The following is a 27,688-nucleotide window of genomic DNA, read 5'->3' as shown; positions in this document are numbered from 1 at the left end:
TATCCAAAAGCCAATCAACACTAGCTGTTGTAATTATTTTTATGATTTATAAAATCCAATCAGATTCCAAGACGTCGAGATTTTTAAAAAAAAAAACTTTTCACCTACGTCATTTGTAAGCGCCTCGTGAACTTGGCAGATACTAGGTGAAGGCTGGAAGCATGGGATACTTCGGTACATTTGCTTTCCTTTACCTTTTGAACCCGCTTTGCATAATAGGTAAGAAAATTAAAAGCATTTTAATATTTTTGTCGACATTTCCATTGTTTTAAGCTGCGTTGTTTGTAGCCGTCCTAGCAAATTTGCACAAAAAAAAATTTAACAAATGTGGAGGCTACCGTGCTGCGCGCATGGTGTCCTCCCATCCGTTTGTGATTGGATAAGAGGTGGTATGTCATAAAGCTCCGCCTTTCTTCTTGTACCTCATTGGTCAGCAGAGTCGGCAGGTGACCACACCCACCGCATGTGCTCAGTCGCTGTATCAGTGAAGTAGGTGAAACGATTTATTTTTATGCGCAAACAAAAGCAAACTTCTAATGTGCAGCATTTATTAATTTGTAGCAGATCAAATAAGACTCATTACTTGGAATTCATTCATGTAATGCCAACGGTTCCTACATAATTCAAATGTACCGAACACCTCTCCGACATTATTATTAATTTTAATAGTTCATTTTTTGAATAATTAATAATTGCACTTTTCGGACTTGTAAACTGGTGGAAAATGAGTGGCCTTGAACCCTCAATTTTGTCTTTGCTGCAGTCTTGAGTCCCCCATAGCTGATAAATCATGTGCCTGTAAGTGTTATATAATATGTATTTGTAGATTTGGCCTCATATCTTTGCAAAGTCAGACAGAAAACAAATTTCTTATCATATAATTTTTTTTATAATCATATCAAAAATCAGTTTCTCTTTCAAAATGTGGCTGTGTCGGAATGAAAGCGGTATCTAACAAACAACTTAACCTTTGCGACTCTGGTGCGAACAAGTGGTTAATGAAAGTAAGTGACTGATTGAGCAGATATTTGGCTTTTTGTTCAGGTAAATGCTGCATACTTTTCCGATGTGATACTTTAAAACATTTGCATTTCCCCCCCACTGCACCAGTGGGTAAAATGTGAAGCAATTTGAAGTAGTAATTTCAGTGAAACTGCTGGTTTAGGTTGTTAAACTTTTAAATAATCTTTATTATGTATGATTTGGGACTGGCAGCTGAAAACTGTGCAGATGTTGGTGCCACAGCTGGCTGTCACCGCTGCGCTGAAGACTCCTTTCTCTGCGCCTGGTCGGGAACGTGCCTGCCTAGAGATAAACTGTGTGATGGCACCACAGACTGCCCCGATGGCCTGGACGAGCTTGCAGACAAGTGCAACAAAACTCGGCCTGCCCCCTATGTCTGCCCCGACAGCGAGTTCATGTGCCGGAGTGGGCAGTGCATTCCCCATTCCTGGAGGTGTGATCACACCAAGGACTGTGCTGATGGGAGTGATGAGGAGGACTGTGGTGAGTAACTACTAAGGCCCCTTTCCCTTCATCCCTTTATAACATCACTGACACCATGTTTCTGCTCCTTTGTGCTTTGAGTTAGTGCACATCTTTCGTGTCAGATATTTGTATAGGACAAGCAAGGCTCTTCTCAAGGTTCATTATTTTGTAATATGTATATAATAATGGTAGACAAAATTCTGTGAGCTGAGCTGTAGTTGACAGTAAAGTACTGTATGGTTTAGGCCTCTTGTTATGAATTTTTGAAGATAACATTTTCCAGTTTTGATTATTGTTTGATTGTATTTTCTTCACTAATCTGTTTTCTGAAATTTCTCTCTGTTGGTGAGTGAAAGCGACTGGCTTTTCCATGGCCAGCTGTTAGTTGGCAGTGAAACACACTCCCTAGAGTAGTATGGGACTGCCTTGATTAAACTTATTTCCATAGTGTTTATAGCTCATGTCTTGGTTTCCTCAGTGTACGTAATAAATAACAAGATGAGAAACCGTGTTGCACAGGTTTATAGGATACCCCATCAATAATCAGCATTGAATAAGAGTTTGAGGAAAGAAGACATTTTTAGTTTCAAGTGTTTTAAATTACTTTCAGTTGTTAATGGTGCTTCACAATTGCTGGGCCATGCAACTAGGCATGGATTTAATTCCCATTCAGTCTGTGTAGAGATGTTCTTTTCATGTTTGTGTGTGTGTGTTCTAGGTACTCTGGATTCTTTCCGCAGTCCAAAACTGTGTGTTTCAAGTGGATTAATGAGTTCACACTGCCCATAGCGTGTGAATGTTTGGTCAGATGTGATGCTGAGGGCTTTTTAGGTACACCGTGTGTGATATATGTCCTGTATGGAGGGGAGAGGGGCACTGATGATCCTTCCTGCGATGTTCACAATCCATTGTAGGGACTTGTGATCAGAGGCCTTGCAGTTCCCATACCATGCAGTTGGTCAGTACCCTTTCTGTGATTCCCGTGTAGAAGATAGTGAGGATGGGTGGGGGAGGCTTGCCTTTTTCAGCCACTGCTGGAAGTGAAGATGCTGCTGGGTTCTTCTGGTGAGAGCTGATGTGTGTGAGGACCAGGTGAGATCTTCAACACTATGCACTCCCAGGAACTTCGAGCTGATCAGTCTCTCCACAGTGGTGTCATGATGGTGAGGGGGGATGGGCAGCCTGAGCCTTTCTGAAGTTGACAATGACCTCCTTTGTTTTTCCTATGTTTAGGGAAAGGTTGTTATTGATTTTGCAGCAGGTAGCCAGTTGGTTCACTTCCTCTCTATTTGCTGTTTTATTGTTGTTGGTGATGAGACCCACCACTATCGTGTCATCAGCAAACTTGATAGTGCAGTTTGAGGCATGTGTTGCAGTGTAGTGATAAGTTAGCAGTGTGACCACAGAAGTCTGCTGAGTGCACAGCCCTGTGTTCAGTATAGCGGTTCCGGAGGTGTGTCTGTCGATCTGGACTGACTGCAGCTTTCTGGGAATGTCAGGAAGTCAAGCACCCAGTTGCACAGGGAGATGTTAAACTGTCCATCGTCATCAACTGCTTGGCATGGCAGGTCCCACTCTCTGGCTGGTCTGGGGTTCGAGTCCTGCTTGGGGTCCCTTGCGATGGACTGGCGTCCCGTCCTGGGTGTGTACTCTTCCTCTCCCGTCTTGCGCCCTGTGTTGCCGGGTTAGGCTCCGGTTCGCCATGACCCCGCTTGGTATAGGTGGTTTCAGACTGTGTGTGTATGTACATTCTTTCTTTAACAACATACAAAACTCTTATTGTAATACTGTAACTTTTTCCAAAAGGAATGCTTGGAAATCTAAAATTTGCTCTTTCCCATTGGCACTAATGCAGAAGACAAATAACTGTCTAAAACAAATTTTTTTTGTGAGATATCTAAGTGCCTAAGACTTTTGCACAGTACTGTATATATATATGTGTGTGTGTGTGTGTGTGTGTGTGTGTGTGTGTATATATATATATATATATAGTACAGAATATCTATTTTGTAGTTTCTATTGACTATGATAGAGTAGTAAAAGTGACATTGGATTTACAAACCAAGTTCAAGTTTATTGTCATAGGTACATGTACCATGTACAAGTATCATGAAATTCTTCCTGAATGCTTCTCCACAGACTATGGACAAAGACAGAGACAATAGAAATACTGCACAAACAAAACAATGACAATGACAGTGGGTAGTGCAACAGCAATAGCAATAAATAATGGTAACAGTAATAACAATAATACCGGTTGACAGTCGGATAACTCAGAACGAGAGGATGAGAATGCTTAAAGTGACAGTGTAATTTACCAATGTGCTTGGGAGGAGCAGTTCACTCTAGTTACTAAAGGTGGCACATTGGTTAGTGTTGTATACTCTTACAGCAGTGGGATAAAAGCTGTTCCTGTACCTAGCAGTGCGGGTTCGGATAGACCTGAGCCACTTTGTAGATAGCAGGGAAGAGAAAAGTGCCCGTGCGGGGTAACTGTAATCTTTCATGATGCGCATTCTTTTTCTGAGGCAGCATGTTGTGTAGATATCCTGGACTGCTGGTAGCTGTGTGCCAATGATTCCCTGAGCTGTTTTGACTACTCTTTGTAGGGCTTTTTGGATGGAGCAGCTGCCACCCCAGGATGTAATACACCCTGTGAGGATGGACTCCACAGCACACCTGTAGAAAGTGGTGAGGACTGTAGCGGACATCCCGGCTTTCTCAGACACCTGAGGAAGTGGAGACGTTGATGGGCCTTTTTGATGGTTGATGCTGTGTGCTCAGTCCGTGTGAGTTTGGCAATGAGGGTGACCCCTAGGAATCTGAAGCTGTTGATTCTCTCTACAATGTCCCTTCCTATGTAGATGGGTGCATGAACCATATCCTGTTTCCTGAAGTCAATCACCAGTTCCTTAGATTTACTGACATTGAGAGACAGGTTGTTGTCCTGGCACCACTCTCCCAGGAGCCTCACCTCCTCTCTGCAGGCCGTCTCATCGTTGTTGGTGATCAGACCTACAATGGTGGTATCATCAGCAAACTTTATGATGGTGTTGGAGCTGTGACTAGCCACACTCATGTGTGAACAAGGAGTACAACACTAGGCTCAGGACGCTTCTCTGTGGAGTTCCAGTGTTGAGGATCAGTGGGGAGGAGTATTATTCGCGTGGTCCAGTGTGCTGGTGGTGAGCCACGTCTCCATAAAGCAGAAAACACAGCAGTTCCATAAGTCTCTTTGGAATTTAAGTTGCCCTCTGAGATTGTCCAGTTTGTTGTCCAGAGACTGAACGTTGGACAGGAAAATGCTGGGCATCGGAGGTCGTGGCCCACGGCGTTTCACTCTCACCTGTATGCCGGCCCTGTGGCCCCGTTTCCGAGCGCGTGTCTTCTGAGTGATCCCAGGGGGGTCGCGGTCATGATGCTGTTTGCGGCAGAGCGAAGGTAGCAAGTTCAGCTCTCTAATGCTAAGAACTGTGTCTAATTGCACTATTTCACATATTTGCAGAAGTTTTTGGCGGTCATAAGTAATAAGTGCGTAAACTGGCTGGAGGGATAGTGACAAACAAAATAATAGACACTAACAAGTCCACGAGCAGAAGCAATCAACACGTTGCCTTGTGCCGGCGCCATGTTCCGAAGAAGACTTTTGATCCCAGCTGTATTTTTTTCAAGGCCAGTTTAGGGGTATCTAAAGATATTTTTGTACTTTGGCCTTAAAGTTTCTTTTAAGTGTATTTTTTCTAATAGCTAGACGCTTCTTCCCTGTACTGGAGCCCTCACCTTTTGTATTGAGCTCTCCGTGGGAATGGTCCCAGAGTGCTCCCTCAACATTCCTGATGCTGAGCCTCACCAATCCACAGATCGGAACGAGTGCCTGGAAGACAATGGCGGCTGCTCTCACCTCTGTATAGACCAGCCCATGGGCTTCGTGTGTGACTGTCCCAGTGGCATGAGACTGATACAAGACACCCAGTGTGAGGGTAAAGCCTATTGTTTGCCTAACCCCTGTCTTTTTCAGTGTTTCAGTAAATGCCTTCACATTATACCAAATTAGACGACTCTTTTTAGAATGAGTCTAAAAGAAATGATTGCTAAACTGTTCCTGTTTTTTGTTAATTATCTGCATTACTTAAGAAATCTTATTCTTGTGTTAGAAATCGACGAGTGTCTCGACACTGACTTGTGTAGTCAGGTGTGTGTCCATGTCAATGGAAGCTTCACTTGTGAGTGCCATGCAGGCTACAGGAAAATCCCGCAGATGGGGGAATGTAGGGCTGAAGGTGAGAGGAGAGTGATAAAGTCTTGCATGTAATGATCTCTCTTTACCTGGAAAACATTCAGTTGTGTTTGCAACAAAATCAGAAATGATTGAAAGACTTTTGGCTGTGTTGAACTCTATTTACAGACTTTAGAATGAAGGGCGCTACATTCAGGATTATTTTCCACATTCCTTTCAATGTGTAATTAAGATAAAATTAAATTATTTCTTGGTTTCACTTGTGGAACTTTAGTTTTTTTTGATTTGCAGGTGAAATGGGCCTGGTAGCACTGAGCAGTTTGGAAGGAGTGTGGCAGGCTGACACTGCTGGATCAGAACACAGGCTGTTGGCAAGCGGGAACCTGGGCTATGGTCCCCTGGCTGCTTTCACTGCAAAACACACTCTGTACTGGGGTGATTCAAAAAAGGGAGCCATCTACGGGTAAACTTTAAGTATTTCATTCATTCCCCAAAATTGACGAAAGGTGTCTTGTATCTCCAGCAGAATGTGGTACACATAACAAAAATCTCATACTGCAGTAAATAGCAATGCTTTAGCACACATAACAGGCCTTCAGCTCAGTATAGCGGGATTTTTTTGTCTATTTGCCAAATTTATCAATATGTTGCAGGTATAAAGTCAACCTTCTGTAGCATGTGCATATTTGGACTGGGGTATACAGATACAGACCCACAGCCAGGCATCTCTGAAACATGTTATTAACAAGCACAGAAGTGATGCTGTGCAGTACAGTAGTAACTGTACATCTGCTTCAATTTGTCCTCTCAAAATGACTTTCATGGGAGCCTTCCCCACTTCGGAACAATTTACATTAAGGGGTTAATATGTAAAATGAAAATAAATTGGCCAAAACCTCCAAAGTACCCATGAGTAATATGACAATTACAACAAGCTATAGAAAACCCAGAAAACTATGTAGGTAATTGTACTAATTAGTAAACAAGACTGTCATGTCCACTCTGGCCTTACCAGGACTGGCAATGCAGACACCTCACAGCAAACACAAACTAATGGAGAAATATTTACATTTAATGTAGAATTTTACAGTCTTCCAAATTCTTTCCACAACAGTCATTTATAAACTATAGACTTTGACCTCTATGTACTGAACATTAGCTGCAGTGTTTCCAAATGCAAATAATTAGGTACTGTATGATGATTATAGATATGATAAAATATGCTGGTGTGACAGTTTTCTGGCTTTTACTGTCTTTATATTGATATTTTAGTCATTCTAGGTGCAGCTTTGTCAGTCTGTGAACCTAACCCCCTCAAAGAGATACTAATAACTTACATTTATTCATTTAGCTGACACTTTTATCCAAAGCAACTTACAATGTTAAGGGATTTCCAGTTATTTACCCATTTATATAGCAGGGCAATTTTACTGGAGCAATTTGGGGTAAGTACTTTGCTTGAGGAAACTACAACTGGAGGTGTAAATCAAACCTGGGACCTTTGGGTCCAAAGGCAGCAGCTCTAACCACTAGATTACCAGCTGTCCAACTCCAGCCCTGTGTAAAGGTTCTTCACCCAGTGGAGTGATTTCATGGAAGTCTTTGGGCTTACTCAGTGGTGGGAACCTGTGCTAATATTGTGAGATCCTTGCTTTATTTTTGACTGGTTACTTTCCTGGTCTTTATTGAGGTAAAGATGTTTTCACAATTCCTGCATTTCTTTCAGGATATCCCTGGATGGAAGCTCCCAGAAGCCTGTGCTTGTGCTGGCTGGCCTTGGAGCTGTTCGTGGACTGGCTGTGGACTGGTTTCATGAACTTCTCTATTGGACTGATGCAAGCACCTGTTCCATCAATGTGGCGCCTCTTAGTGGGTCTGCTCAGCGCCTCCTGGTTGGTGGACTCTCTAAACCAACTGGCGTTGCTGTAGAGCCAGTGGAAGGGTAGGTTTCACACACACACACACACACACACACACACACACACACACACACACACACACACACACATACATACATATATATTTACTGAACCGCTTGTAGGTTACCCCATAAAAAGAAAAAGTCAAACATATGTCCATGTTAATCATACCAGCTATATAAGAATGTTTAACCTTCTCAACTGTTCTTCAGTTTGCTCTTCTGGGCAGACAGTGGCAGCTCTGCCAGGATTGAACGGGCTAACTTGGATGGTCAAGACAGGATGGCATTGGTCACTTCAGCTATACAGAACCCTGTCGCTATCTCTCTGGGTGAGTTGTGACACTGTGCTCATCTCATATTTCATTGCTGAAAACCTCGTTAGCAGAGTTGAACAAAAGAGAGAGGTCAAAGCGAGCTTTAATCACATGTTTTCATTCTGTAAATGTATTTCAAATTGGCATGCCTCATGCATAGATCACAGCAACCTGAACTGGCTAAGTGGTTGTTGAAAATGGGTGGGTGAAAGGGATAAACAAGCTCTTTCAGTCACAGATTGGATGTCATGTTGTGGTATTTGCTGGTCCGGGTTACAAAGAATTTTCTTACACATTGCAACTCACCTGCAGACATACCTCGTCATCTCCTGTACTGGGTGGACTCTGGGCTGCGTACCATCTCCAGAGTTGGGTTGGATGGGCACCACCGCAAAACAGTGCTGGAGTCCAATGGATACCTTGACAAACCTTTTGGCCTCACGGTATTTGAGGTACAAATGTGGCTGAACAATGCTTAAAGAAAGTGAAAAGTTCTCAGAAAAATACATTATTGTTTGCTAGACTTTCTTCAGATTCCTCTGAGCTTATTTTCTGTGATGGAGAACCTTCATGTCTACTTTTGTGTGTTAAACATCTTTTCTGTTTTCTAGGGGCAGGTGTTCTGGACCGATAAGGAAACGCACTCGCTGTGCAGTGTAGACAAACACAATGGCACTTCCTTCAGGGTCCTGCTGTCTAATGTCAGGTCCCCTGGAGGTCTGGTGGTCATTCACCCTGTTCTGCAGCCAAAGGGTACGTCCTTAATATTGCACTCATATGCACAGAAGCTTACGTTTAGCTTCTATGAAATATGCTTCAGGCTCATTTCTGTCTGGTATGTTATGTATTTGTATGGTGTCCTGGTGTGTGCAGGCCAAGGTGTGTGTGGACGGCCAGGGCATGTGTGCCCTTTCCAGTGTGAGCCCCGGCTCTTTGGTGTAGATCTCCCACATTTCTTCTGCTTGGTGCCGAAGGGTGGAGTTGAAGGCGAGTGAATATTTGAGTCTCTGTTTCTGCGTGTCTGATGTAGAAAAAGAAACAATATCATTTCCTCACAGTATTTTCCATATGCAAGGTGGTGTACATGGCTTGTGCTCCTAGACAAGTTTTTGTGCTGTCCTAATGCAGGCAGGATTTTTTGCGCTTTCTTCTTGCCTTCTACATTTGTGCTGTTTTCTTTCAGTCTTGCTCAGTTCCTTTGAAATGAAACCAGTTTTAAAGATGCACACATGCAAACTCATGCTGTACCAATGCCTGTGATACCAACATGTAAAATAATAGTTGTTTCATAAAACTGATGACATTAATTGAACAAAATGTACACCCTCGTATGTGTGCAGTGAATTTTACACATTGTATTATCTCCTCTCCTTGTTAACCTGGAGGACAGTTTATTACAAATGCAGGAATAAAGAAAATTAATTCAGTTTACAATTTCTGCAGTATGTTGTGTAATTAAAAATTGTGGGGTTTATAATTTACTTTAAAATGAAAATTTTGATTAATGGCCATGGAATTAATTATATTAATGAGAATATTATCGAGATGTTTTTCAGTAATGTTACATTTTCTAACAGTGGAAAATGAGATGAATCATTTCTCTGCTCCAGGCCAGAATGAATCTCACCCAGTGGAAGCTGCAGCCTTTCCTGATACCACATCTGCAGGGCTTCTTTCATTGCTTGGTGAGTTTTTGCTCTGTTTCCTTGGGCCTTTATGACCATACTTTGATATGATGTCATTACAAGTCGAGCTTGTTAACCGTTTTGTAACATGCAGCAGTATGCATACTCACTAATGTGTGTCCTGTGCAGTGCCCCTCTGAGGTAATTCTGGATCATTATGCTCAGTTTTCTCTCCATTTTCTATGCGTAGTTGTCCTCAGTGTGATTCTAGCTGGTTTAACACTGTGGTGGTGCAGAGCAGAGTTGAGCCCCTCTAGGACCATCGGGCTGCACACCAGTATCTCCCTGAAAGAATCTCAAGATCCCCTTGTTCCTTGTGGGCTCTCTGAGTCTGAACCTCTCAAGGTGAGTGCAACCAGTGTACATCTTCATACACTGGAAGTGTAAATACAAGGCAGTGATGCCATATTTGTAGGTGTAATCCTTTTTGCACTGTGGCAGTATGCAACTAGTCTTCCTCCAGCGGAGCTTTACAAGCCCTTAACTGGCTTAAAGAGAGAGAGAGAGAGAGAGAGAGAGAGAGAGAGAGAGTGTGTGTGTGTGTGTGTGTGTGTGTGTGTGTGTGTGTGTGTGAGAGAAATCTTTGTGTAATCTCTTTCTTTAGGACACGCTGCTGAACATGGATGAAGTCTCCAGATGAATTGAGCTAGCCACCACGTGACACTTGGGCTTGTTTGTCTTTCCTGCTGCCTTCCTATTGTGGGGCTGTGAGTTTCTTGAAACTGTGTCCTTTCCGTTGCAGTTAAAAAGTACCGATTCCGTTGCATTACAGCGAATTCACTCTTGCACTCAAGTGTGAGTCTGTCTGTCTGTTGTCTCTTACACACTACACTGTATGTTGAAGACGGGTAAATGGGGGCTCCTTAAGTACATTTTACATATGATCCATATGTGTGCCACTGAAGTATTTCTTTCATGGCGGCTGATGACAATGTCATGTAGTGCTGTATTTAGTGCCACTAGGTGGCAGAGAAGCGCACACTCCAGCATAAAGCACTATAGTAATTTGTCTTCATACTGCTGAAGCAGGCAGTTTCAGCAAGTGTATTTATTTGAAAGTTAAACTCCAAAATATAATCTAAAAATGTCAAACTACTGAATGTATTGATTACTCTGAAAAATGTGTTTATTTTTGAAAGACATAATACTTGCTTTCTAACTTGATGAATAAATTTTGATTTTTAAGGTTTAATTTTTGGAAGTCTCAGAATACTGGATATTGTGCAATTCAATAAATTCAAAATATAAATTTCTCGAGGTGTGTGTGTGTGTGTGTGTGTGTGAGAAACATTGGAACCTTATGTAATAAAAACGTATTTTCATTTTTAATATATGTGATTAACCCATAATGAATATTGTCAAGTTATCTGGTTTTTATAAAGCTGTATAAATCTAATACAGAAGTAATAAATTATATTGTAATGAATGATTTCTTTATGCAAGCTAAGAAAAAAAATGCTATAACTGAAAAATTAATTGCCAGAATAATTGAAATTTCAATTCTTGAATTTTAAGACTGAAAATATGTTTTTGACAAAAGTCTTGCACGCTCTTGTGGGCTATGGCAAAGATCTGGAGCCTTGATACCTTTAAAAACCAGTTCCCAAGTGGCTGCTGTTGCTGCCCTACCTTTTCTTGTCTTACAGCAAAATCCTTAAATCAACTTTGCTCTAATCCTCAGACTGTATTTATAACTATTCTTAAGAGACGGGAAGGACAGCAATGGGATTAAACCCCAAAGGACGAGAAAAAAATCTCCAGCAGCCGCGCTTGATCTTCTCACAGGCCAATGCAAATGTCTTTCTTTTCACAGCAGCATCTGTTGGACAGGGGAAGAAACTGAGATACGCGTGTTTGTGGCTCTGTGGACTTAAGCGACACATTTCAAATAGGTCCTTCACGAGAGCAGGGCCTGCGGAAGGAGGGTATGTGGCAGGTAGCAGCAATTTCTTTTTAACCCTGACTTGCCACAGCAGACTGATCAGAGTATAACCACGTCTGGTTGTACTTGTCTTATGCTGTTTTGTCTATAAGTAGTTAAGTTCTAGTTTTCTTTGTTATTGTATTTTTCTTTTCTACTCTTAAACAAGTACATTATGGACTTAACTCAGCAAATGCTCAAGAAGAAGTTGAAGAAGAGGCGCTCAACACTGTTCGCAAGCCTGAGGCTGGGTGACAGCTTTGCAAATAGCACTGATGAGGAGGAGAGCGCCTTTCCCTTTTCACAGGACAGCTCGGTAAAGCCATGGAATTCCATGGAGAACCTGGACAGTCCAGTACCAGCTGGTGAAGGACGAGGGAAGGGAAAGGTTAAAGAGACAGGGCAGCCTCCGTCAAGGCCAGTGAACATGATAAACATCAATGTTGGGGGCAAAGTCTTCCACATTGCTAAGAACATTGCTGTCCGATACCCCCAATCTCGAATTGGCTCGCTGGCCTTGTGCACCGATCGAGTCAAGCAACTGACACTCTGTGATGACTACTCGGTGCTCACAAATGAGTTCTTCTTTGACCGTGATCCTGCGTTCTTTTACTACATCTTCCACTTCTACCGCAGTGGAGTGCTGTGGGTGATGGAGGAACTTTGTCCCATTAATTTCGAAGAGGAGATGGAATACTGGGGTCTTAGCATGAAGGACACTCAGAGGTGCTGCCGCATTCTTTTTGAGGAGAAGGTGGATGAGATTAAGGACTACCTTAAAGTTGAAAGGGAGCTCATGGCAGAAATAGAGCCCAAACATGATGAGGAGGGCTTCAAGCGCATGTTCTTAGGTAGTTTCCGAAAGACTTTATGGGACTTGATAGAGAACCCTTACTCTTCGCTGGCTGCTAAATCATTTGCAGTCTTTTCTAGCCTATTTGTGCTCATCTCAATTGTAGCTATGACACTCAACACTGTTACAGAATTGAAGAGCTGCACTATATATGGCAAGACTTACATGGAATGTGTGGAGATTGTCTCTATCCTCTTCTTTACCTTTGAGTATTTCCTACGCCTATTTACAACATGTGACATTAAAAGCTTTCTGAAAAGTGCACTCAACTTTGTTGATCTGGTGGCTGTCATGCCTTATTTTATCCAGTTGATTTTTGAGGCCTTTGCCAACCAGGAAGATCTGAGTGTTCAGGAGGATTTGCAGACCATGGCACGAGTTAGTAAAGTCAGCAAAGTGCTCAAGGTCGTAAAGCTCATGAGAATCTTTCGCATCCTCAAACTGGCACGACACTCAACTGGTATGAGGGCATTTGGGTTTACTATTCGTCAGTGCTACCAACAGGTCTGCTGCCTGTTCCTCTTCATAGCCATGGGCATCTTTACCTTCTCTGCCCTCTTGCATTCTGTGGAGCATGATGTTGCTGGGACCCCCTTCAGTAGCATTCCTGATGCTTGGTGGTGGGCTGCGGTGAGTAAATCCCTGATTTATTAATCCTGAGCTTTTATACTCCTACTGTTTGTCCAACAAGGCAACATTATTTTCAGCTTAGATTCCCTTAAAGATTTTTGTGGTAAGGCATTTTTGTATTGCAACTTTATGTAAATTCTATTTGTTGTAGACTCTTGATATAACTTTTAAATGTGAATTGTCTCTGTAAGAGTTCATGAGGAACAGAAAATATTCATTAATAATATCTTACATTAAAGATTTTTTATGAGCTAAAATTAATTTTTGTATACATTCGGTGTTTCTAAAAAAAGCACTAAAATATTTTTGTCCTCTAAGGATTTATACAGTAGACATAAAAATAACTGTGTAATTCTACAATTGAACACAAGGGGGAGCCTCTGTTTTAGTGGAAAAGGTGATTTACATTTACGTTTACATATATTCATTTAGCAGACACTTTTCTCCAAAATGATGTACATCTCATAGAAAATACAATTTTTGCATTACATGAGCAGAAAGAGACATAGCTGCAGATGTGTGATTCTTAAGTACAGTTAGTTTCATTTCCAATGTTTGTTACACGAGTAGTTGCATAAAACTCAGAATATCCTCGATTCTTGATCACCTTCCTACTATGTTTTTTTTAGATAGAGATACACAAACATTTATGGGCATTACAGGGGTATCTGTGTAAAGAACTGATCTAGGCATGATCATAAAGTTAGAGTGCATGAACCTTACATGAAGTTAAGAGATCATGGCTGAAGTAATTCTGGAAGAGGTGAGTTTTAAGACCCTTTCTAAATGTGGACAGAGTTTCAGCAGTTCTGAGTGAGAGGGGGAGATCGTTCCACCACAACGGAGCCAGAACCGAGAACCTACGTGCTTTACCTTTCATACGCAGGACCACCAAGCAGGCAATGTGGAAGAGTGTAGCAGTCTGGTTGGGGTGTAGAAGATGATCAAGTCTGTAGATATCTGGGAGTAGTTCTATTGATGCATTTGTGGGCCATAACCAGGGTCTTAAATTTGATCTGGGTTTGATGATTTCCCAAACATAAGCTGACATAAGATGTATCTTATGTTTTGATAGTAAGCCAGGTAAAATACTTAATCTTCTGCCCTTAAAAACATTTCTTGGCACTATGACAAAGTGAACTATGCAGGGGAAAATATTAGAGGAAAAGTGACAGTACAGATGTTGCCACAACCAATGCTTTTCAGAGCCGAAGCACACTAGATGCTTTCATTTCAAGTGAGTAGAGCTTTTAAAAAGAGGATTATTTTAAGATAAAGACTGTGAAAACAATGTGTAATACCGTACACTTGGCAGTGTTTAGAGCGAGCTAAATGGTAACAGTATCTCTTTTGATTATGCCTCCGTACAGGTGAGCATCTCAACGGTGGGCTATGGCGATGTGGTGCCCGTGTCCTTCCTGGGTCGGGTGGTTGCATTCGGCTGTATCTCCTTCGGTATCATTCTGAATGGCATGCCTATCTCCATCCTCTTCAACAAGTTTTCTGACTACTATGCCAAGCTGAAAGCCCAGGAGTACACAAACACCAAGGTACAGCGCAGCTTGAAGCTGAAGGCCCGCTTGCGACGCAAGCTCGACATGTGCTTCCAACCCCACTCTGAAGAGTCGGATGGTGACATCGAGCCTTCGTGCCAGCACTAACAACCCCCAGCACCCTCCGTTGCCTCACCATAGGCATCTCTGCTGAGCCATTCTGGAGAAAAGACATGATGGAAAAAAGGCCCTTCTGGCATCAGTGAAGGGTGGATGGCTGGTGAGCTATGGTGGGATGTGGAGGAATATGCCAGTGTTTTGAGGCCAAGGACAGAAGTGTCCATCTAACGATTGCTTATATAAGTTGCTTCAGCTTACTTTGTTGGAAAGGGCCTAAAAGTAAGGTTAAAATGGCCCAAAAACTAATGACTGTTTTGTATTGCAATATTTTTATTTTTATGTTTTTTGTGATATGATTGCAACTTCATAATATTATTTAATGTCGAAGTTATTATGATTTATTATGCAATAATATTTAGAAATTTGAAAAATTAAACAAAATGCTGAGGGTCAGTGCTTAACGTGTACTTGAGCTATTGATCACATTTACACCTGTAATTTGATTTGCAGTTACATGATGAAATATACATATTCTTCATGTACTCTTTTAGCGTGCTCAAGTGCGTGTGTGTGTGTGTGCGCGCGTGTGTGTGAGGACAACATGGTGACACAGGACGTAATACTGTTAGCTCACAGAGCCTGGGCTGTGTGTTCAAGCACAAGTCAAAGTCAGTACAATGTATGTCGAATTTGATTATTCTCCCTGTGTTTACATGAGTTTTCTTTGTGTCCTCCCACTGAAAATATGTTTTTGGTGAACTGGTGACACTGTACATTTCTTGTAGTTTGAATGAATGTACGAGTATGAGGTTGCTCTGTGACGAACTGGCATTTCCTCCAGAATGCAGGGTGTACTCCCCAGCCTGGGACCCCGTGCTTCTGGGAAAGGTTCTGCATCACTGTGACCCTGCATTACTACATGTGGCTACTGATAATGAATGAATAAAGGAATGTATCGATATACAGTGTATATGTCCAATCAGTCTAGACATATTTTAATTTGCTTCCTTTGGGCTCTTGTGCCAAACTGTTTTCACCTTGTTCATATGTCTCAGTTGTATTCAAACTGTATTCAAATTTAGAAGACAGTCTGCAAATTTTACCATATATGCAGTTGCATGTACTAAATTTATTTATTTTTTATTTAGTAGTTGTACTCATTCATCCTAAATATTTATGATATCATAAGTAGTGTATGAACAAAGAAGAAATGCCAGGGGAACTACATACTCAAAATACTCACAACTGTCACAGTAGTTTTGAATGTAAAAGTTAACGATTAGAGGAGGAAGTAGTAAAGATGAGTCAAAGATCAAAACCTGACATAATACAAGAAAGCAAGCTTTATTTGTAACAGGATTTTAAAGGTACATCTGGTGACTGTATTTCTACAAGTAATCCACATGTTGCTCATCAAATGAATGGAAGCTGCATTTTACTCTTGTGGTTACAGGAGCATGCAGGTGAAAAATGTTATCTGATACAAGAAAAATCATTTAGGCAAATTTGGTTGCTGTTTCTTAGAACAAGAAGTATAAGCTGTGTGGTTAAAAAAAGTGTACATGTATTTATCCTTTAAAATCAATACCTCATACTTTCTGCATAGTTACAATTCTGGATTTAAAACCTGAAAAGTAAACATTGATAAACTCACAATACATTAACCCAACACTAGATTTAGATATATTTAGATAAACCAACCACAACAGCAAAGTTCATATACAGGTGGTCCCCAACTTACGATGGGGTTGCGTTCTCCGAAACCCATCGTAAGTAGAAAATATCGTAAGTCGTAAATGCATTTAATACACCACTTCTGCGTGGCAGACTGGGAGATGTGGATTGCTGCTGCTGCCCGGAATCATGAGAGTATCGCACTGCATATCCTTTGATCGGGGAAAAAATCAAAATTCGAAGTACGGTTTCTACTGAATGTCTATTGCTAGCTCCCGTTGTAAAGTAAAAAAAAATCATAAGTTGAACCATCGTAAATTGGGGACCACCTATATGTAGCTCTGCATATAATAGTAAATTTTTCAAAAACTTTTCACTCACCATTTAGTGGAAGCTCTTATTCAACTGAAAGCACAATAGACTGAAATGAAGTGTCTCATTTCAAATCAAAGCAAGTACTGGAGACCTTCTTAAAACTGCACAAATTTTGATTCAGGTGCCTGTTGTTGGCTGATTTGGCTCCAGAAGAATTGGACTGTCAGAAGACCCTCCTTAGGAGCTCTTGATCTCCCTGGAGATTGTACAATGTCTGCCAGTATTTTCCATGATCACCATGTTCCTTAACATTGCTTCTCTGCAAGAGGTGGGGGAAGCTCTTGTACAGCAGATTGCCCTGAACTCCTGCCTTGCTGAAATGGCACACAGGGTATTATAGCTGGAAGTTAAATTTGAACTGTGACCTTTGGATCTAAAGGAACCAGCTCTAACCACTACACTAACAGGTGTCCCCACAATTCCTACTCATACTGGGTTTACTGTAAGCAAAGCAGAAGATCAAAATAGTCATGGTAACTACAATGCGAAGGCCTTAAGTACTTTCTGGCAGAGATGTTATTGATGGTATGGACTACAATTCTTCTGAGGTGCTACCACAGTAACATTCCCATGCCTGATGCTGGGGAAAGTGCTCTGATTCCAACTGGAGGCTGTGTATGTTTTGAGACATGGATAGAAAGAAACTTGAAACGGTTTAACTGTGTTCACCAAAAAGATAGGCTAGAGTCAACATGTTCACCCTGGGTAACAAGTGTGACACGTTTCAACGTTTTGACACAATGAATGTGAGGAATGTTTGAATTTGAGCCTCATAGCACTATGGCATACTATCATGCTATGGCACACTTTTTGGCTTTTCATCCGTACGTACGTTACCACCTCTTGTTTCCTTACAAGTCTTAGTAAGCCATTGAATTGACGTTATTTTTTTATTTGCTTAACGTAATCCCTCCACAGTGCTTCTTGCACAATTACAAACGTGCAGGTAGAGCGTGGCACTTTGAAAATGTTCCTCATCGCGGCAGGAAAAACCAACGATTTCCTGTTATGATTCAGTAAGGCAAATAGCAGAGAGAGAGCAGAGAAAACAGACCAAGAAGTAAACACAAATAGAATAGGCAAATTTAATGGTCTCTAGAAATGCAAAAGTCACCCGTGTCCGCTGACCCTTTACCAGCGTCAGCAAAGCAGTCAATTTGTATTAATCTAACATTTCATTACAGTTACTTTACTCACTGCATTCCTAGAGGCGCAATATTGTTTCTCTTGAATGACTAGTAGTGCCGGACTCACTGCCAAAAGCTCGATCATGTTCTTTCTGCCCTGAGGGATAGCACTGCAGGGAGTAGTCTACACAAGTAACTGTCCCTCCCTGCCGATAATAACAGTTATCCCGGGCTTAGCTATCAATATCAACTGATATCAATTCAATATCAATCATTATCAATAACTGCTTTTTACCATGCTTATGTCGCAATAATTTATACAAACAATGTCATGTACTGCACTCAATAGCTCAAACGTTCGCAACGCATTCTATATTTACATTTTTAATATAATATTAATATTTCTTTTGAACTTTTTTTAAAGAGATTTTATGCAATTTTGCCCCGCCAAAGTAATCCAGCGGGCGAGCAAAGTTTCAGAGCAAGATTTTAGAGAACAAATGTATTTCGCAGTAACAGCATATTTCCTGCTCCGCGACACTCTGTCACACGGTGTAGCTGCAAAGTTCCCGTTTTTTTAAAAAAGAAACAGGCTAAAAAGGGACTCGAGTTCGTGTCTTTTATTCTACTGTCAAGAAGAATGTGAATTAATGTCAAAGTGTGACAATTTCAGATAAGGACAGTGCAGGGTGGAGCCGGATTACAGGAAACTCAAACCTACTAGCGTCATATCTTTCTGGTCACACAGCTCGCACACAGAACTGGCGTGAGATCAGCTCTCAGAGGCAATTGAACCACTATAAGAAACTGCCCTCACATCTCCGTCAAGAAATACCCTGTTTGAGGTAGGAAGGACAAAAACTCACACTCATGAGATACCTAGGCTAAACCAACAGTTTCATTTTATTTCAACCTGGCTGACTATATACGTAAATCTGTCAAATATGATTCAGTGTATCGAAAATTTAAATTTAGATTGCTGACATTTTATCGGAAGAAGAGAATGCAGGACGAGCTAAAGTTGCCCGAATATCAATCAGTTAAAGCGTAATAGTATATATTATAAGAAATGAAGGGACCCGCTAACTAAGTGCGTTCGGTTCGTTTTACGGCTAACTGCACATCCTCTTCCAGCAGCTACTTGTACTTCAAAAATAATATACGAACAAAACACAGTTGTGCTATTTTATTTTTTTTAATACTACTTTTGTTTCTTCGTCGTCCAAATTGTGGTATTCTAGCCCGCTTTAATATACTCTGAGGCGATAAAGTTTGTGTAAATCTATGGAGGAAGAATGTAAGTTTCGGGGCGGACTGAGTGAAAAGGCTCTCCATTTCAGGAGGATTTAGAGCGGCTCGGTTTTCATTTCGCACGCGGAATGTTACAGAAAGAGCACTTGGTGGCATTTTAGAACCTGGTCAACTCGGACTTTGGAGGCGCCGCAGCACAGACAGCCAGTCGGAAAGACGCGATTTAAATTTTCACTTTTGGCATTCATCATTCATTTTTAAAATTAAATAACCCATTATATATAAATAATGGCATATATTGTACAGATTTTTGTTGCCCGGGCAAGTGTAAAAACGCAGCTTTAGTGTTTTTTTTTTCCATTGAAAATGGAATTCCAGTTGAAAGACTTTGCCATATGTGACGCTGTATAATTCATTGTGTCACTCTTTTGTAACTTATTTTATTCATTGAAATGGAAAGAGGGGGTGCAGTGGCGCAACGGGTTTGGCCAGGTCCTGCTCTACTCTGGTGGGTCTGGGGTTTGGGTTCTGCTTGGGGTGCCTTGTGATGGACTGACATCCCGTCCTGCGTGTCCCCTCCACCTCCAGCCTTATGCCCTGTGTTGCCGGGTTAGGCTCCAATTCGCCGTGACCCCACTTGGGACAAGTGGCTTCAGCAAGTGTGTGTGTGAGAGAAATGAAAAGAATTACTACAGAAGAGATGTTTTATGGACGGGGGGCGTGGTGGCGCAGTGGGTTGGACTGGGTCCTGCTCTCCGGTGGATCTGGGGTTTGAGTCCCGCTTGGGGTGCCTTGTGACGGACTGGCGTCCCGTCCTGGGTGTGTCCCCTCCCCCTCTGGCCTTACGCCCTGTGTTGCCGGGTAGGCTCCAGTTCCCTGTGACCCCGTATGGGACAAACGGGTCTGAAAATGTGTGTGTGTGTGTGTGTGTGTGTGTGTGTGTGTGTGTGTGTGTGTGTGTGTGTGAGATGTTTTATGGCAGTATACCTTTGAACTCCAGGAAGTGAGAGAAATTTTTATCTACACCCTGATTCAGGCTTGAACTCTCCATAAGTATTTGCTAGATATATGGTGATTGTGTCATGAACATGTGACCTCTTAACTAGTTCAAATCTCTGTTCATGCACGATGCATTTTTGGGGTTTTTTCCTTTGAAACATGCTGACAGTTTTAAATGAGGAGAAAAGCAGACCTCATGTAGTGATTTAAGGAAACAAAAGTCAGATGTCCTTCCTCCTTGTGAAGATTGCAGTGGTAATAAAAGAGAGGTGTGCCAACTTTTTGCTTGGTATTTTGTTGAATGAAACACATATATAAATAACTAAACAGTTACATACTATTTGTATAATAGATTACATTCAATATGTAGGAGTCCGTGAACTGTGAAATGTGTTGTAACAAAAAAAAGCACAAAATGCAAAAAAAAAATTAAGACCCCCATCCACTACAAAAATATCTATCAAGGAATTGTGTACGTGTTTAAAACACCTTTGAGCGATAAAATTATTTTAAAGCCTTGGGAAGCATATCACCTCACTGAAATCTTTTTTGTTTGTATTAGTCTTTCTTGTGAATACAGTTCTTTTGGCCCTGTTTTGGCACATGAGTTAGGTAAATAATGTAGCTTATCTATTGGTAAGTAAAATTTACATAATTTTCTAGAATTCCACCAGGACTTAAATAAATAAACGCAGTAAACTTAAATAAATATACGCATATTGAACTACGGACTCACATATACAACAAAACAGTGTAAAACCAACTGATATAATAATGATCTCTAATCAAAAAAATTGAAAGAATTGCTAAGCAGCGTTAAAAGGAAAACCTTACTTATCAATTCATTCGTTGTAGTGATAAAATGCATACAATTCCATTGCAAGGTAGTGGCTTTACAAATGACTTTGTGTGATACTCTTCATTTATCACTAATAATACTTTTTCAGATAGCTCAGAGAAGAGTTATAAGTGTTGCCAGTGATTGCAGTAATGACAAGCATTGCTAGTTTAGTTCTAATATACTTTATTTTATGTAGTGCCTTCAAACAGCCTCTCAAAGTGCTTTATAATGAAGGTACACGTCACTCCACATATGACTAAGATTCAAGCAAAGATAAAAACATTGTCCAGTTTATTTTCACTTGCATTATCTTAACCCCTCCTCCCCTCCCACTTTTTTTTTTTTTAACAGTTTCTCTGTTGGGGAGAGAAACTCATGTTTCTTCCTCCCATTGTTTGTTAGCAGCAAAACACATTCAGCAGGAAAGCAGGAATGTATTCAGACCACTTTTTGCACTGTTTTTGTAAGTGTTTGTGATTAAGATAGTAAACCTGTTTGTGGAATGAATCAGTTAAAAGCCATAGTTTGTGAAAAGAGCATGTTTCTATTTTCAGCACACACACACACACACACACATTTTCAGAACCACTTGTCCCCTACGGGGTCACGGGGAACCAGAGCCAACCCGGTAACACAGGGCATAAGGCCGGAGGGGGAGGGGACACACCCAGGACGGGACGCCAGTCCGTCACAAGGCACCCCAAGCGGGACTCGAACCCCAGACCCACCGGAGAGCAGGACTGTGGGCCAACCCACTGCGCCACCACGCCACCGCACCCCCTCTATTTTCAGCACTTTTAACTAATTCTAATGAAAGCTAAGTAGCGATTTTACTGATTTCTTTCAAGATTTTCAAATTAACATGTCCCTAAAAAAAAAAATCAAGTGACCATTAACCTTTATGTACTTGGTATCAATGGCATACGAGTTTACTGTAAATCACATCAGAAAACCAACTAAAGCTAACTACCTGAATGCCAAACATTCATCCACACACTCATTGTCATTTAGTGTTTATACAGTATAGGCTCATTGTTCTATTCCCAGAATGGGCTCAAGACAATCTAAGGATTGTGAGCCTTCATGACCTCACTGTTTTGTTTTTAATCTTACAGGTTCAGACATGAGGAGATCATCGTATACTTTTGAAGCTGTTTCATTGCTTCTGATTGTGACTTTGTGTTTATTCATACTTTTCAACAAAGATGATGCAGCCAATGACTTGGATGACAGCAACAACCAGCCCCCCATAAAGCAGTCAGTCAAACTATACAAGTCATTTAGAATGCAGCAATCTCAGAACCTCTTGAAAACCAGCAACGAGACACATTTCTGGTTAGAATGTGAGCAAAACACCTCTGCTGCTAATGTTTCTGGGTTCTTGACCCTCCCAAGGCATGTCCAAGACTTCCTGTATTATCGGCACTGCAGACAATTCCCCATGTTGCTGGACGTACCTAATTTGTGCGGAGCCACTCCACAGGAGTCTACAGATGTTTTCCTGCTGTTAGTTATAAAAAGTTCTCCATGGAACTATGACCGTCGTGAGGTCTTGAGAAAAACTTGGGCAAAAGATCGCCTGCAGAACGGTGTATGGATCCGACGGGTTTTCATCTCAGGGACAGTAGGCGTGGGCCGAGAGAAATACAAGCTGAACAAGTTAATGGAACTTGAGAACCAAGAAAGTGAAGACATTCTGCAGTGGGACTTCCACGACACTTTCTTTAACCTGACACTTAAGCAGATTCTTTTCCTAGACTGGATGCAAAAACGCTGCCCACACGCCCGCTTTCTGCTCAACGGCGATGACGACATCTTTGCCAACACAGACAACATGGTAGAATACCTCCAGGGTCTCAAAGATAATAATGGTGACGAACACCTGTTTGTGGGTCACCTTATTCAGTATGTGGGACCCATCAGAGAGTCTGGGAGCAAATATTATGTTCCTGTCCAGGTTCAAGAGTCTGATTCGTATCCCCCATATTGTGGAGGAGGGGGCTTCCTTTTGTCAGGCTTCACTGCTATGACTATATACAAAATGTCCCACAGCATCCCTCTGCTGCCCATTGATGATGTTTATATGGGTATGTGCCTGGAAAAGGCTGGGCTGAAGCCAGTGTCCCATTTTGGAGTGCGGACTGCAGGACTGCATGTCCCCTCCGAAACAGCTGATGCATATGACCCCTGTTATTATCGTGAGATTATCCTAGTACACAGGTTCTTGGTACATCAGATTTACGTCATGTGGCATAGAATTCATGACCCCAATTTAACATGTACCTCTTCGGAGAGCTCTGGTATATAAAAGTTTTCACAATTATGAAATGAATTGGTTGGATCTACTTTTCATTTTGTCTTTTAAATATACCATCATACTGGAAGGCATCAATGGAAGTCTACTGTTTCTTAGTTCTATTGTCACTGACCGTTAGCAGCAGGATATCAAGATTTCTACCATATTTATTAAGTTATTATATATTCTGTTTCAACTTGGAGTTTGCTGAAACATGTCAGCAGAAAAAAGTTCTAAACATGTATTAATGTGAGAACAACTCCTGATATGATCAAAGGTAAAATATATTCAGACTATTATACAGTATCTACTGTATAATGGTACAATTAAAGTCATGTGATGGACAAAACACCTCGAAATGCCCAAGATCTTAACAAAAAAATAGTTGATTTTATTACCACTTTCGATGCAATCTGGAGAAGAGTGCTCTAAAAATAAGTTGAAATTGAATTGAATTTTCAAGTATTGAGTTACATATCTTATTGTAAGATGCATCTGTTTCATTTGCATGTGTACATGTGGGGCAATTCTGAGAGTATAAGTTTACGAAAGAAATGGTTTCCATGCCTCTTTAGAGTGGAACCCTCTGAAGTTTTTCTGTTGATTGCGTTAGCAGTGTGTTGTAATTTATAGCATTTGTCAGTTTTGGTGTTGAGGGGTTAATTAAGTTTTTTGTATTGTTTTAATGCCTATATGTTGGTTATGTTCTGTCTTATTATATCGGGGAGATGCAAAGCTATGGAGATTTTTTGTGGAATATCAAAGAATAGCTTAATGTGAAAAAATGTTATTGCACAATACATACAAGGATAAAAATGTTAATGTTATGCGTTCATCAATAATGATGATTCAGTCAGTTATGAAAAGCAACCATTACTGCATAGATACCGAATACCTATAGTTCAGAGCAAATCAAATGCACCAAGTTTTTAAAATTATTGTTAAGTTTTTTAAACTTTTTTTTCATACTGAACACTTCTAATTAAAGTTTTTTCAGTATCAATACTCACTTTCTCAGGCTGTTGTATGTACTGCTCACATCTACTTTAACAGCATTCTCAGTTAACATGTTGTATGTTTCAAAGTGATTTTTTTAAGTATCCTTATGGCATATTGCCAGGAAGTGTAATTATCTTTACAGTAAGTAGGTATGTCTGTGTGCCTATAACTTGTTTTATATTGCAGTTCAGCACTGCATTCAGCATGCATTTTTGTAGTGTATGCTGTGTGTTAAGTAGGATTTTCTAAAGGGAGACTGCTAAATTAAGCTTTTAATGTAAATTATGTTTAGGATTTTGGACCTTCAGTTTCTGGTTAAACAGAACTCCATACAATAAAATTATTTTGACATATACTTGTGTAAAGTAGGTTGGCTTTTGTTTTAATTAGGGTAAAATATATATCTGGACTCTGGACTGAAAACTGTTTTTAATTAAATGATTAAATGCGATGTTTTAAAAAAATCATATGGATTTGTTACATTCATTGCTGTGTCAATTAACTCTAGTCATGGGTTTTTCAATGAGTATTATTGTTATTATTAGTACTACTTGTCTTTTTTTAGCTAACGCCTTTTATATAAAATACAATGTGAGGTCATTCAAGATACAGAGGACATGATGTTATACCCCATGTGTATTTTTCAACGGCTGTACACAAGGACCCAGTCCAACCACCAACATGAAGCCACAGAGAACACCCAGCATAGCCAATATACATCTCCATGACTCGAGACCAAGAAGTTTAACTAACTTCTCCAGTCCACCCAACAAAAAACCAAACCAAACCCACTAACACAAAAACCAACTCTGGGGCACACCCAGGATGGGACACCAGTCCATCACAAGGCACCCCAAGCAGGACTCAAACCCCAGACACACCTGAGAGCAGGCACAGGCCAAACTCGCTGCTCCACTGTGCCCCCCCCCCCCATCATCATCTAACGTTAGATGATTTTGTAGAGCTCTAATAGCATGGAGCTCACATGACCGTGATCTTGGAAAATTTATTACAGACATTGTCGAGCATTGTGAATTTAGCAATGAAATGCTTGACAGATAAATTTCCAAAGTTTTACAACAATATAATAGAAGATCATGAAGGCAATCATCACAGAAGGATTGCTAAGTGGAAATTATTTTGGCCAAGATGCAATGATATATACCATGTGTCCAGAAAAAAATTGCAATTTAGGGTGCAGAATTAACTGTCTTTGTACAACAACTGAAACAAAAGGTAGCAAAAGGGAGCTACTACTATTACTACCCCACAAATACTTATTAGTGTTAATGCTATTTTGAAGAGTTTTAATCGCTTAAAACAAGATGCTCTGCGGAATGGCTTCTCTATACAGCTACCTAGATGAGAAGCAGCATAATGGAATCCATGCTTATTTCTAGACTCAACTTTCTGCCCTTTAATTCCGGTCAATGTAAGCTGATGGAGTCATTGGACTATGGAGGCATTATATCATGGTTCAAAATGAAGCCTTGACATCTTCTTCTGCAACATCAAAGGTATGAGTTATTTGTCACTGCAAGGATAACAAAGTGGTTGTCATTGAAAGATAACAGTTGACATAAATTCTGCTATAGTGGCAACAGTGGAGTCATTCAGGTTACTGGGCACCACCATCTCACAGGACCTGAAGTGGGAGTTCCACATAGACTCCATTGTGAAGAAGGCCCAGCAGAGGTTGTACTTCCTTCACCAGCTGAGGAAGTTTAACCTGCCACAGGAGTTGCTGATGCAATTCTACTCTGCAGTCATCAAGTCTGTCCTCTGCACTTCCATAACTTTCTGGTTCAGCTCAGCTACAAAATCAGACCTCAGAAGATTACAGCGGATAGTCCAGACTGCTCTAAGAATCATTGGTATACCCCTCCCCACTCTCCAAGAACTATTCAGAGTGAGTAAAAGGGCTGGCAAAATCATTCTAGACTCCTCACATCCAGGCCACTTCCTCTTTGAACTTTTGCTGTCTGACTGGTGCTACAGAGCACTGAGCACCAGAACAGCCAGGCACAAGAAAAGTTTCTTTCCTCAGGCCATCTACCTCATGAACAGCTAAATGCCCCCTAGAGAGTAAACTGGTGCAATACACAACACTATTTATACTTATATTTATTTATCACATCATATCTTTTATTTACATTCCCTTGCATTTGTATATAACATACCTGTACATACATATAATGTCTAGTGTCTATTTTGTATATGGTGTACTTTATATTTTATATATTTTTTATCTTTTATTTACTTATTCTATTTTTTATTATCTGTGTCTTGTCACTGTCATTCTGTCTATGCTGGGGAAGTTTTGTCATCGAAACAAATTCCTTGTATGTATAAACATACTTGGCAATAAGGCTCATTCTGATTCTGATTCTGATTCTTTGTTGCTGTAACACCCTGCACTCTACAGGGAAGGTTTCCACAAGATTTTGGGGTCTATCTGTAGAAATTTGTGCCCATTCACCCAAAAGAGCATTTGTAAGGTCAGGTACTGATATTGGATAAGAAGACCTGGCTCACAATTGGCATTCCAGTTCATCCCAATGTTGTTCAATAGGGTTGAGGTCAGGGCTCTGTGCAGATCACTCGAGTTCCTCCACATCAAACTCGTTAAACATTGTCTTTATGGACCTCGCTTTGTGCACAGGGTCACAGTCATGCTGGAACAGAATAGAGCCTTTGCCACACTGTTGACACAAAGTTGGAAGCATACAATTGTCTAAAATGTCTTTGTATGCTGTAGCATTAACAGTACTCTTCACTTGAACTAAAGGGCCTCACCCACACACACATCATCTGAACCGTTTGTGCCATACGGGGTCGCAGGGAGCCGGAGCCTAACCCGGCAACACAGGGCATAAGGCTGGAGCGGGAGGGGACACACCCAGGACGGGATGCCAGTCCACCGGAAGACACCCCAAGCGAGACTTGAAGCCCAGACCCACCGGAAAGCAGGACCTGGTCCAACCTGCTGCACCACCGCGCCCCAAACTCTGAAAAACAGCCCCAGACCATTGTTTCCCCTTTACCAAACTTTACAATAGGCACTATGCATTCCGGTATGTAGCGTTCTGCTGGCATCCGCCAAACCCAGATTCTTCCATCTGACTGCCAGATAGTGAAGCATAATTACTCCAGAGAACACATTTCCACTGCTCCACAGTCCAATGGCAGCATGCTTTGCACCAGTCCATCCAAAGCTTGACATTACACATAGTGATCTTCTACTTGTACAAGTACTGATGATCTTGTGATGTTATTTCATTCAACAAAAGTTTAAAAAAGTCACTAAGCTGCTGAATAATGTATTACAGTATATAAAGTTGACACAATTTTTTTTAAAAAGGAGCAGTCTTTTATTACCTCAGTATCCCAACATCTAAAACCACTTCCTTTACTGAAAACCGGGCAATTATTTCCTTGTGAAACAAACTAACAGGATAATTTTC

At 41.0% G+C, this 27,688-nt stretch overlaps 3 protein-coding genes across 4 annotated transcripts; all 3 read left to right on the top strand.

The window, feature by feature from the left end:
• The first annotated feature begins 117 nt into the window (after positions 1-117).
• LOC108930521 (very low-density lipoprotein receptor-like) lies at positions 118-10,704 on the top strand. Of its 2 annotated transcripts, XM_029254614.1 has the most exons (13): positions 118-219; positions 1,216-1,506; positions 5,349-5,468; positions 5,643-5,768; positions 6,017-6,188; positions 7,452-7,667; positions 7,857-7,975; positions 8,273-8,412; positions 8,572-8,713; positions 8,834-8,947; positions 9,571-9,645; positions 9,836-9,990; positions 10,250-10,704. In XM_029254614.1, the coding sequence occupies exons 1-13, from the start codon at positions 162-164 to the stop codon at positions 10,283-10,285; spliced, it is 1,764 nt and encodes a 587-aa protein (XP_029110447.1). In that variant the 5' UTR covers positions 118-161; the 3' UTR covers positions 10,286-10,704. The 2 variants fall into 2 exon arrangements, with proteins under 2 accessions (XP_029110447.1, XP_018601319.2); XM_018745803.2 differs by lacking the exon at positions 10,250-10,704 and having other exon boundaries at positions 9,836-10,103.
• Positions 10,705-11,626: 922 nt separating this feature from the next.
• LOC108930518 (potassium voltage-gated channel subfamily V member 2) lies at positions 11,627-14,859 on the top strand. Its single transcript, XM_018745801.1, has 2 exons — positions 11,627-13,049; positions 14,420-14,859. Exons 1-2 carry the CDS (start codon positions 11,742-11,744, stop codon positions 14,708-14,710), a joined length of 1,599 nt encoding a protein of 532 aa, XP_018601317.1. The 5' UTR covers positions 11,627-11,741; the 3' UTR covers positions 14,711-14,859.
• A 3,633-nt stretch (positions 14,860-18,492) lies between these two features.
• On the top strand, positions 18,493-24,634 carry LOC108930515 (N-acetyllactosaminide beta-1,3-N-acetylglucosaminyltransferase 3-like). The gene is made up of 2 exons (XM_018745798.1): positions 18,493-18,683; positions 22,045-24,634. The coding sequence occupies exon 2, from the start codon at positions 22,053-22,055 to the stop codon at positions 23,235-23,237; it is 1,185 nt and encodes a 394-aa protein (XP_018601314.1). The 5' UTR covers positions 18,493-18,683; positions 22,045-22,052; the 3' UTR covers positions 23,238-24,634.
• The last annotated feature ends 3,054 nt before the right edge of the window (positions 24,635-27,688 follow it).

The sequence above is a fragment of the Scleropages formosus genome, chromosome 9 (genome assembly GCF_900964775.1).
Source record: "Scleropages formosus chromosome 9, fSclFor1.1, whole genome shotgun sequence".
Lineage (NCBI taxonomy): Eukaryota > Metazoa > Chordata > Actinopteri > Osteoglossiformes > Osteoglossidae > Scleropages > Scleropages formosus.
This window is presented reverse-complemented; position numbering and strand designations above follow the sequence as displayed.